At 39.0% G+C, this 12807-nt stretch overlaps 1 protein-coding gene across 2 annotated transcripts in view; it reads left to right on the top strand.

Moving 5' to 3' along the window:
• LOC132158829 (zinc finger protein ZFPM2-like) overlaps positions 1-12763 on the top strand; it is a 152508-nt gene extending 139745 nt beyond the window's left edge. For both annotated transcript variants that reach the window (XM_059568414.1, XM_059568413.1), the window contains 3 exons: positions 6577-6783; positions 7667-7891; positions 9279-12763. In XM_059568414.1, the coding sequence (XP_059424397.1) occupies positions 6577-6783; positions 7667-7891; positions 9279-11749 (2903 nt within the window). In that variant the 3' untranslated portion in view covers positions 11750-12763. The remainder of the gene's footprint in view (positions 1-6576; positions 6784-7666; positions 7892-9278) is intronic.
• The last annotated feature ends 44 nt before the right edge of the window (positions 12764-12807 follow it).

Below are 12807 nucleotides of genomic sequence, written 5' to 3'. Positions count from 1 at the left end.
TGTAAATTTCTGCCCACAAAAATGATGGAAATGACACATGTGTAAATGAAGTGAACCTAACACATGCAGCGTTCCCAAGTGAACGTTAAACTTGCAGAACGTGCAGAGATGGGGTTTGCTGCATTTGCTGTGAACACTGCCATGTTTCTTTTTAAAACAATCAAAGCATCTATACGGGTATTTAAATGAATTATAGCCTTTGTTTAAATAATTGCACTAATGAATAATAGCGGGCAGGCCCTTTTATTTATTTAAATTTTACATTGAATATTATTCATTACTAGCGTTTCATCAACACACAAACCCCCTGCAGTACCCTCAGGAACCTCCAGGGGTTTGCAAACCCACATTTTGGAAACCCTTGTTTATTGTATTATTCTAAAAAAGACACACCTTATCCTCAAACACCATCAAATGTGAGACATCTTTGTCAGCTCTCCTCCTGCGATTTGTCCATGTCGCAGCGATCTGTCATCTTCCAAAATGGTTGACAGGTGCATCAGTCTGGCTCAATCTCCCACGAAAAGCATCACTGCCAGACGGCCCGAGTCGAGGTTTCCAAAGAGGAGAAGGAGCCATTTTTCCAGGCCGTGCATTTGCATGAGGGCAAGCGTCCATGGGCCCATGTGGCACGAGGACGGAGCCATGTTGGAAGAGAGCGGTCCCGCTGGAGCCCGGCCGTTCACCTGCTCCCCAGCGTGGAGCATGCTGGGAAGGGGACGTGGGCCACCGACCACAGCTGGGGGTCTGCTGTGCAGCTCAACACTACCGCTCCCCGCTGCCACGAAGGCGTGACGTCCCATTAACGCTGATGGTCAAGACGGGTGGCATGTGTGTGTCCCTCCCAGCGGGGGCCGCAGTAAACACATGTCGACTAGCCGCAACCAATATGCAGTAACCTGACGAAGTGAGCACTGCTCTCGGTGAGAATGTTTGCTCAACGCTCTCTTGCAATCAGAATATTAACAAGATTTTTTTACCAAAAGTGAACTAATCTGCGCCGCTTCCCATGAAAAGTAGATCGAATTCTATTTTTATTTTTTCCATAATAATGCATGTACACAAACAGTGTGCTATACTACTCTACACAGTACTATAGTGCATTACATGAATGCATATATTTTATACTTTTATTCTAGTATCAATGCTGTCATTTTATTTACTTGAACTTTTCCACAAATGTGCATCCCATCTGCAAAGAATTCAAGCATGTGTGAAATAATTCTCATTTATGCTTCAGAAAATACTGTAAAACAGTCACTGCAAGACAATGAAATGGTTGAAATGCTTACAAAAAAACTGTCTTTTCGGGAAAACAAGGAGGGGACAAGTAGCTGTGTGTCTGTGATTGGTGTCGTGTGGTTTTGGGATGAGCAGAGTGAGCTCTGATAGGTCAGATCTGTATTACAGCATGGGAACAGTGCCCCCTTATGGCCATACACAGTGATTGTTGACATTAGTCTGATGGCTTATCAGTAACACGAGTCCCTTATTTAGACTTGTTGTATTGTTTAGGTTTTTTTTGGTCTTCATAATTAATAACTGAGGTTAGAAGTGTAGATGTGCATTCACAAGTAGTTAAAAATTAGTGTCAACTAAAAAATACCTACAATATCTCATTGCTGTATTGGATTCAGTCTTAACCAGGCAAGGTTTTTTCAAAGCCAGCATGAAATGCAACCCATTTTACTTCCATAATCTGATGCATTTCCAAGTGAAACACAATTCTCAACTTGAAAGAATGTTAGGAGGGAATTGATTTTATCCATTGGGAATTGATTGAATTAGAAATTACTCCACATGGTAAACCACTTACACTCATTATGACCAGGAACATGCTTTAATAAAGCAAAAAGTATGTATTTTTTAATTTTATTTTGCACCTTATTTTATTGGTCGTGTTAGGACCTCTGTGTTTGTTTCCTTTCCATCCTTTCCATCAAGGTTTTAAATTGGAACATCTATTTCTGAGGACAAAAAAAAATTGAAAACTGAATGTCTTTTGTTTTTAACTACTTGAAATTTTGAGGTTTCAGAATACTTCATATTTGACTTTTAGCAGCTTGCTAGTAAAGCTAAGTTATGAGATCCATTTTTGTTGTTGTTGTTGTTGTTGTTGTTGTTTTTTGCTCCGGCTGTAGTGAATGAATTACTGGATGTCTGAAGGTAAAAGCTGCCTGATCTTTCTGGAAGGATGATATACAATTTAAACATCAAATACACCTTTATTGTCACAAAATATAAAGGATGCATTTGCCTTCCTTTGTCCCAGATTCATTTTTGGCAGTGCCATTTCTGGCGTAGCGTTAAGGTTTGTGCACCACACCGCCGTTACGGCTTCTGATGCAGCCGTTTGTCTGGACAGATGGGAGAAACAAACACGGATATGTTTAACTATGCATTTTACAGCAAACTATTAAAGTCTTTCACTATTTACACATGCAAACATTTGAGTAGCTGTCCTCCGGCCAGTTGATTAGCCAGCCCTTCTGTCGTCTTTTGCCATGAAAAGACAGCGAGAGAAAGCAGACGAGAGCTAGAAAGGGTTGTTTTGTGCTTTTGCAACACGCTCGATCTTTTAAAGTTATTCCAAAGTGCTCATGCCCTGTGTTTTGAGGGCTTCAGTCTGCGGTTCATCCTGGTGCGTCTGATTAGAAAGCCACAGACTTACACATGTAATTGCATGATGCTGAACCCTCCTGTAATTCCTTTATGTGGACATCTTTAAGTAAGTGTTTAAAAGCATCATTAGTGCGAACGAGGGGGGAGTTTGGGCCGCGAGGACAAGCCAGCGCTAGTGGATTCTATAGCGGGGGAGATTGTATGAAAGAAGTTATCTGGACTGTGTACAGGATACCGGGTTTTGATTGTTTTAATGAAGCAGCTGGCTTATTGTGTGTCCTTAATTCCTCCATTGTTTTTGGAATATGTCATAGTTCTTTATTCTTTTATCAGGTGCGCTGCAGGAGGACAGAAACAATAGGCTTCATTGCGACTGCGTTGGCCACGGCACAAAGGCCTTCTGCTGCAGACAGCTCACAGGCAAAAGCAGCACGGCGCTGGCTACGCTTTTCTGCCGGGGTCCCGTGTCTCCTGCGCGTGCACTCTCGCTTTAGGGCTGCCCATCGACCTGTGTATTTCAGTGTGTGAATTTACAATGGCAAAGATAGGAAGTCTTCATCCCAACTGTGGATGTTCTTTAAGGTGGACTTTCTGACCCTGCGAGCATGAAGTCAGGATTTGTTTGACATAGAATATTGGCATAGTACTCTTATTATTTCTGCATTATTAAAAAGACTCACATTATGCTGCACAGTATGCTAATTTTCTACAGCTTTTGCCAAAAATGTACAGTGTACAAAATACATTCCCTTTATCCCACAATGCAAAGCGCTCAAGTTGAACTGTCATTTTCAGAGTGATGGACAATCTGCAAGAAACATCATGCATTTTTTTCTCTCTCTGTTTTTTACTAGACTGTCAAAAGTTAAGAATGTTAGATTAGATTAAAAATGCAAACATTTTATATACAAGATGATAATGGGCAGCTGTGCTTTTTAACTGGTAGGTTCCAAGTATGTTCTGAAATTTGTATTGGAAATGCTAAATACTAATAATAAAAAATGCAACTAACCATATAATTATGGATAGTAAAATACATAGGCAAATCAGCATTTAATAGGCAGGAGAAAGCATTTCCCTCATCGTTTGCTCGTCCAGCCAGTGCACAGTATTTTCATCTGTCATTAGTTGCTGAAAATATGAAAATATCAAAGTTTAGAGAAACGTACTGTAGGAACTACATTTTGATTGTAAACAATATATAGACTTTTTCGTATTTTAATGTTATATATTATATTCTCATTATTTTTTTTATTATAAATCAGTTCTGTATTTTTTCATGTATTTAAAAAAAGTCATTATAATAATTTAGAATTTGCAGATATTTGTTGACATTAATAATAATACATTTATAATAACTATACTTATAATAATTCCCATTTTTAAAGCATTTTTATTCTTATTTTATACTGTACATTGTTTTTAATTATTAACAATTAATATTAACTTTTTTAAAATAAATTTGTTGATGAAAACCTTCAACTGAAGAAAAAAAAAGCACAAATGAAAATTATAAATGTTGCCCTAGCAAAGACCTCAAGTTGAAATTTAAGTACTAATTACCACACACACACACACACACACATTTATATATATATAAACTAATATAATTGAGAAAAGCACTTTAAATTAAAAAGAAAATTTAAATATGAACATGAAAGCTAGTTCTACATATTAATAAATACTGCAATGTTATATAAGCAATACTACAATAACACTTGTATAATACTGTATGTGATTTGTATGTTGGATTGCCACTTGATGTCTGATGTAGAATCTTAAAACCTGAAGCAAAACGAGTTGAAAACCACTGCTGAAAAACTCACCTTGCAGCCGCAGAAACATCAGCATTGGAGAAGGACATGACAGCAACACTAATATTGTTCTGATTTTTATTATACCTCATTTCTGGGCAGTCTCAAAGTTTGCCAGTCATCCGTTTTGACACCACGACTCACAGGCCATCCCACATTGCTGCAGTGCCCTGCTGCATATTTCTGCCTTCTTTTTTGTGTAAGTAATGAGTTCTTCATGCAACTTCCAGCAGTACTCTGAGCAGGCAGAGGTGACCTGCGCCCTCCTGCTGGTGCAGGTGACAGTTTTGATCTGCGCTGATGGCGACGGCAGTTTTTGTTATTTTAATTAGGAGATAAGAAAGGAGAGAGACACTCCAGGCAGTGTGTGGTGTGTGACAGGATCCCGTTGATGAAGAGGACCAGTCTCTCCCCGCTGCAGATTCACACCATGATAAGCTGCTCTTTCAGGCAGCAGTCACACATTTCTAACACAGAAGCATTCGCAGTCAGCGCCTGCAATAGAAAGCCATTTATTCTCCAACTTTCTTCTTTTTATAGATCTGATCTGATTGTATGATATCTTTCATTTTTGAGCACCCCTTGGTTAATACAGTGATTATTAAATAATTGCATCCTAAGGTTTCTCCTTAAATGTGTGCTTATTAGCTTATTTTTATTAGACAGCTAGTAGTTGAATAGTCAATAGTCAAATGATTGAGTCAATAGTCAAATGACTTGCACTGTGGAGTATCATTCTTTCAGACCTTTTCAGGAATTCAGTTCCATTTCTTTTTCTCTCCATACCTTTCCAACAGCTGCTCTTCCTCTCTGAATCTCTGTCAGTGTGTTTGCACATCTCTAACTGAGAGCTTTAATTAATTGTCCAGCTTCCCTACTGAAACAATGTCCTAATTCTGCCATTTAGCATCTGCGCATCATAGTTTGTTGTTATCTCCGAAGCCAGATTTTTTGGTAAATAGTCATATTTAAAACTTTAATCTCTTGAATGGCAAATGAAGTGTGGCTGAAATCCATGCGTGTGCGATGATAAATGCTATCTGAGCATAAACCCTTCACTGACTTCCCGTCTATCCCTCCCTCCCTTCTTTTCTTTTCTGAAAAGTGTTTGATCTGATCTCAAATGTTAGATGAACAGTAGACCGTAAATATTTACCATCCCTTTAGAGTAATATGATTAATTAAAGATGAAGTAACATTATGAAAACTGCAAAAATTGATTTTTTTTTTTTGTTTTGTTTCCCGAATACTCCCCAAATTCCTTTACTTGAACAAATTGTTTTAATGGTCATTTTCCAACATTTTTTTTTTTATTTTTATGAATTTAAGGCTGTCCTGCATGGCATTTTCCAGTTTAATTATAATACCTGTATAATTTCCAGTAAACGTAGCGTTTGATGCAAAAAAATAAAAAATAAATGTGTGTGGAAAATGTATAATCATTTATAATATAATTTTTATAAAATGATATTCAAATAAATGTTCAATAATGCAAGCAAAAACTATGGAATAAAAACTATTCTAAACAACAATTTAGAAATTTAAATACAATACTAAAGACTAAACTTCAAACATTTGGGGTTGGTTAGATTGTTGGTCTCTTATGATCACCAAGGCTGCATTTATTTGATTAAAAAAAAATACAGTAAAAACAGTTAAATATAGTAAACATTTTAAAATAACGTTTTTCTAGTTGAATACATTTGGAAATGTAATTTATTCCTGTGAAGGCACTGATGAATTTTCAGCATCATTACTCCAATCTTTAGTGAAATCGTTCTAATATGCTGATTTGATGCTAAAGAAACATTTTAAAAAGAAACTTTGATGAATAGCAAGTTCAAAATAACATTTATTTGAAATATTTTGACTATGCTGCGAATTATTTGCATGTGTTATTTTCTCTGATATAATTTTGGAATATAAAGAGACATGAATTTTATTAACTTAAAATTACACACTTCATCTTTAAAGAATCTTGAGTAATTCATTCTCTTTTAACTTAATTTAAATGCATCATAAAAACTGATCAAATTACTCCATGTTTAAAACAGTTTTTACATGTCAAACATTAGCATACTTTTTAAACTGAAGTGTCTAAACGCAGCAGTGCTAATGTGTGTTTTCTTGTCTCACGCAGGTGGTCAGTTGTGGTGCACCACGACCAAGAACATGATGGAAGGTGAAGAGCTGGTGGCATTCGCAGTGGACTTTGATTCTCGATTGCAGGCGGTCAGTCACATGTCTCTCGGGGAGGGCATGTACCCAGCACGCCTTCTGGACACCATCCAGCTCCTGCCCCAGCAAGCTGCCATGGCCTCCATATTACCTACAGCTATAGTCAACAGTAAGCCCTGCTTCTGTTTACACACAAGCTCAGTAACTGTCAACAGGCATCATAAACATGTATGCAGCGAATCAAAATGAATAACGGTCAACATACTTTTACAAAGAGGCCGTATGGTTGAGTCTCGCCTTTAAAACTTGGCCACAATATTGCCGCATATGGGGTCTCACCTGTTCCCGCGGCTGCACTGTTGAGCTCTCTAGCCAATCGTTTGAGCCAGTTCAGAACATGTTACACACGCACGTATTACACTGATAACAGAGGATGCTGGAGTTATTCACAGATTAACCTCTGCTTAAGGAACGTGATGTTCTGCCCTTCAGTTTAGGGGTACAGTAAACATATCTGGACTCTGACCAACCTTGTAATTGCAAAATTCAAGCCATTTGCAAATACTTTGTTTGTTGACTTTATCAGGGAAGTCTAGAGTTCAGCTTGACACAGAGGATGCTGCTAGCAGATGGTGCAATGTTTTCATTTGCCCTTGAGGAAAGGGCACAAGCCTACTGGAATCATCTCTGTTGCCATGCAACATCACAGCAGAAATGTCATTTAAAACTGTTATTTGAGCCGTGCATGTGAACTGATCATTTAACACTCCAGATGCCCCTTCAGATATATCCCCTATAGGAATGGGATTTGTAAGGAATTACTTCTACTTCCACTTTTGAAGAAGTAGAAAAAAGAAATGCAATTCCATAGCCTAATGTTGAGAATTTCAATAATAAATTTACTTCTTTGCAAAAGGCGTTTGCACCTTTTGACTTTTAAGTCTTTTTAGAGGCAGCATAAATGCTACTGATAAAGCTCATAATGTGTCAGATTAAACACTCAGCAGAACTGTTCACCGGTTTGCCTTCACATGCCTGTCTCTGTGTTTCAGAGGACATCTTCCCCTGTAAAGCATGTGGGATATGGTACAGGAGTGAGAGGAACCTTCAGGCCCACCTGATGTATTACTGCAGTGGGCGGCAGAGGGAACCTGATAACATCTCTGAAGAGACTGACGCCAGTTCCCACCAAACTCCCAATATCTGCCCTTTCCCACAATGCAACAAGAGCTTCAGCAACCCTCGTGCTCTGGAGATGCACTTGAGCTCACACAGTAGTGAGTATGATGGTTTCATAAGTTCAATGCATTTTGAAAGTTAGAAGAATAGTTATTACTGACCGTCATTGCACATTTAGCTCACTCATCACCCATTCCTATTTTGCAGCTATGTTTAGGTTTTGTAAACATGTAGTACAAGGGTAGAATAATAATTAAATATTAAAATATTATCAAATTAAAAGTTTTAATATTATTTGAAACCCAACCAACCTGGAAATGAATGATGATAATTGTTATTAGTTCAGCTTAGTTTAATTTCTCTTTTACCATCTCCTTAAATTTGTCTTGAGCAAATCATACATTCAACAATACACTTATTTAATTACACTCTTACACAATCCTAATAATTGACCAACATTACATATTACCCCGTCACATTACCCTCAACCACACAACAATTTCAGTCACTTATTATATACAAATTTTATGGATAATGAAATTAGAGAAAATGTTTACCTAATCATCTTACAATTTGGTACCTTATATCTCCTGCCTGAGGGCATCAGCTCATACTCCTTGTGGAGAATATGGCTTGGGTCACCAATAATTTTTAGACTTCCAGATCTCTCAAAAATTTCCAGAAGAGAAAATGGGAACAACAAACAAATTATTTTTGTCAAAGATAATTTCTTATTTTATAAGATTAGTTTTTTTAACATTCAACATCAAGTTGTGTTCCTCACTCCACCACACAACCCCTTCTATCTCTAAATTATACATTCCCACATCTGAATTCTTTGTTAGCAAAGTATAGAGTATAGAGTATAGCTGTATCATCTGAAAATTTTATAATATAGTTATGTACTGGTTTTTACAATCATTTGAATATAATGTAAAAAGAAGGGGTGAACTAACGCAGCCTTGAGGAACTCCAACATTTGTGACTAATATATCAGAGAAAGCTGAATTAATTTGATTTAATGATTGATAATAATTATAATGATATAATTATATTTTATATTAACGTTATAGTATTAGTTATATACACATGTAATAAATATAAAAAATAATTTAATAATAGAATAGAATAATATTAATAATATTGTTTTATATTAATATTTTACTATTAGTTATATACATACAAAATAAATACATAGTTACATAATACATAAGATAAATTAATAATAATATATGTACTTCACATTCACTGCCATTTTAGGTTGTTTGATCTGCAACAGCCAAAAGCCTGCTTATGTTAATATTAAAATGAACAAAAATTCTATATTTGCATGTAAAAAATCAACAATAACAGTTTTAGCAATCTTCATCGCGCAATAATGTGCATTTAGGAAACAGGCAAAATGCTACAGCAGACACAATGTAAAATTAGTGGAAATGCAAGATGAACAACGAACAAAAAAAATGTTTTTTTTTTCTCTCACAGGTGTCAAAATGGAAGAGTCTCTTCCCCCAGGCACCAGCTTGAAATGCACAATCTGTAACTTCACAGCAGATTCACTCCTTACATTCCAGCACCACATCCTTTCACACCTGTCACAGGCAGCCTTCAGATGCAATCACTGCCACATCAGCTTCCAGAACCACAGGGAACTGCTGCAGCATCAAGACTTGCACGGACAGTCCGGGAAGATTCGCAGGGAGAGCGACAGTGAGAACTCCCCAAGAGGAGGAGAGGAAAGCCTACAGGCAGCACGATCAGAACTGTTGGGCAGGAAGGATGTGGTTATGCAAAGTCCCAAGAGCACACCTAACAAGGCCAACAGTCCTGATGGAGAACTCGAAAGACTGGAGAAAAAACCTACCCTCGGCCTGCAGAAGGGAGAAAGTCACCCAGGAAGCAAGGCTAGTTTCTCTTACACCAGAATCAAGTCGGAACCCTCTAGTCCACGGCTAGCCTCCTCGCCGGTCCAGCACAACATGGGCCCAACTTTCCCCATGGGTCCATTCCTGTCACAGTTTGCTTTCTCCCAGGACATTTCTGTGGTACCACAAGCATCTGAGATTCTAGCCAAAATGTCAGAGCTGGTGCATCGCAGGCTACGCCATGGAGGGAACAGCTACCCTCCAGTCATCTACAGTCCTCTCATGCCAAAAGGAGCAACCTGCTTTGAATGCAACATCACTTTCAATAATCTAGACAACTACTTAGTTCACAAGAAGCACTACTGCAACAGTCGCTGGCAGCACATGGCGAAGTCTCCAGACTTCTCCAGTGTTCCGGACAAGGTGTCCGATGCCATAAGTCCAAACAGTGGCCACACTTCGGTCGGTGTGCTCCCTGGGTGCCTTCCATCAGAAACCGACAGTCATCTCGTGACAACAGCTTGCTTGAATTCATCCGTTTTGGATATTATGAACGCTGGTGGGAAAGTGCCAGAAAAAGACTTTCCTGGGCAAGTAAAGAAGGTTACTACACCAACAGGAGTAGAGGAAAGGCTCGGAGGAAAACAGCCTGAGGTGAAGAGTCCCAGCACGTCTTTGGTGGACGGTGACAACGACCCAAACAAGACCACCTGTGAAGCATGCAACATCACCTTCAGCCGGCATGAAACATTCATGGTTCACAAGCAGTACTATTGCGCCACTCGCCATGACCCACCCATGAAACGAATGTCCGCAAAGGTGCCTGCCATGCAGCGGACCATGAGAACACGCAAGCGGAGGAAGATGTACGAGATGTGTCTACCTGACCAAGAGCAAAGGCAGCCCATGGGACAACAGCCGGGATTTTTGGGCATGCCCAATCTAGGGAATCCCTGTACATCCCAGGAAACGGTAGAAAGTCTGGCTGACAGCTTCCATCCACGATGTGACATCTTTCCAAGCCTTGTACCGAAACACTTAGATGCTTCTCTAACCGTCTCCAAGCCTATTCTTGCCCCTAAAGGTAACACTATTGCAGAGCCACAGGAACTAGATGCTCCGATAGATCTGAGCAAAAAGTGCTCACCTCTTCCTGACAAGTCATGCAACTCCCCCAAAAGACTCTTGGACTATCACGAATGTACCGTGTGCAAGATCAGTTTTAACAAAGTGGAGAACTATCTTGCCCATAAACAGAACTTTTGTCCTTTCACATGTGCTCAGCATGGCGAGATCAGCAGTCTGGAGCAGCCGATGTTCCCGGGTGTCAAGAGCAAAGGCAATAATTCAGAAGACATCTATGATAAGAGTTCTGTGAAATGTGAGAAAAATGGTGGCAAGTTGATGGTGCAAAACGGAAGCATGTTTCCACCACAACTCGGGCCGGCGACGGATCTGAAAGCTTTCAGTGATTCATCACTCATGACTTCGAAAGATGAGAACAAGAACATGTTTTTGCCTCACTGTCTCTATCCTGGAACAATAAAGAAGATGAAAGGTACAGAGCCGATATCACCATATTTCGGGATTAAAAGCACCGACTACATGGCAGGGAGTCTCGTTATGCAGGGTGAGGCGGCCAAACAGGAGCAAAGCAGCAATGGCGCAGGTGAGACGGGCACAGAACCACCTGCGGCCAATGGCTGCCCCCATCCCGGCAAGGAGCCGCTGCCCCTGCTGCCCAAAAACAGGGGCATGGTGATTGTCAACGGTGCTCATAAAGAAGATCGCCAGACACCAGAAACACCCCAGCAAGAGAATCAGCCTCACAACACCTCATCACCAGAGGAACAAACCTCTCCCACATGGGGAGCCGAGAATCCTCCCGACCCAAACGAGAATGTATCGCCAACTTCGAAATCGCCTGTGGAGGAATCCGCACCTGCCGGAAAAGGCATAAATGGGTCAGCGCCGCCAGCAGGCAGTGGAAAGTATTGCCGCCTCTGTGACATCCAGTTCAATAACTTGTCAAACTTTATCACTCACAAGAAGTTTTACTGCTCATCACATGCCGCCGAACATGTGAAATGAAATTCGCTCTTCTTCCCTCGTCTTTTTTGGGTACATGGTCGTGTCTGAAATAGTGCATCATGCAGTTTTATATACTGCTTGTGGACAATCAAGAGAAGCTTCTTCTTTCGTTATTTGAAGACAATGCAAAATAATGAAGAAAAAAAAATCCAAGTGTAATATTGGTGCCACTTTCACCTTTTATTTATTTTACAATCAGTATTAATAGGAGTAGTGCTCTTAATTTAAATTCAAAGAAAGTTTATATCAGAGTTGTTTGTAATGTTAATGTATAGTCATTCTTGTGTAGCAGACATATTGTTTACAATGTACGTTAGGTTCAAGGAGACCATAGGCACAGGATACAAAACTGAAATGCGATTTAGACCCAACAATAGCTACTGGAGCACTTGTGTATTCTTATTTGCTGGTACAGTTTTTTGTATATGTCAAAATGTCACTTGCAGTATGATTCTCTTGACTTCAGCCTTAAAACAGTTCGGAGCGATAACCAGGCACAACGCTGCAGCTCATGTTTTGGCATATACTGTACACATGGCTTTGCATATATATATGTTGCTGTTTGTCTGTCTTTTCTTGGACTCAGAAGTGGATGTTTAAATGAGGATGGCGGCATTCTTGTATAGTACTTGTAATTCTGTTTGCTGATACACCTTGTTCTCCCTTTTTAAAAATTTGCTCTCAGCGCAATACTTTGTATAAAAAATAAAAAAAACATAAGGAAAAAAAGGGGGCGGGAACATTACGGAAAGCAGTATTATAAAGGGGGAAGAGCAGCTATTTCTTACTCCTGAAAAAAAAATTTAATTGTACAAAAAGCAGATTCATCAATGGATTATTGATGGGTGGGACAAGGGAATACTGTAAAAATGATCATTCCAATGTCCTTATGTAAGAAAAATATTTCTTAAAAATGTTGTTGCTATGCATGTATATGGATGGAATAAAATTCCAGATCTGTTGGAAATTTTTATTTTGATGTGGTGTCAATTAAACTTCAATCCTCAGGATAAACAGACCATGTTATTGTCTTCTTTCAGCATATCTAATGGAAATAT

This window comes from Carassius carassius, chromosome 15, assembly GCF_963082965.1.
Source record: "Carassius carassius chromosome 15, fCarCar2.1, whole genome shotgun sequence".
NCBI lineage: Eukaryota > Metazoa > Chordata > Actinopteri > Cypriniformes > Cyprinidae > Carassius > Carassius carassius.
Note: the sequence above shows the minus strand (reverse complement) of the source record. Positions and strands in the feature narration are given on the sequence as shown.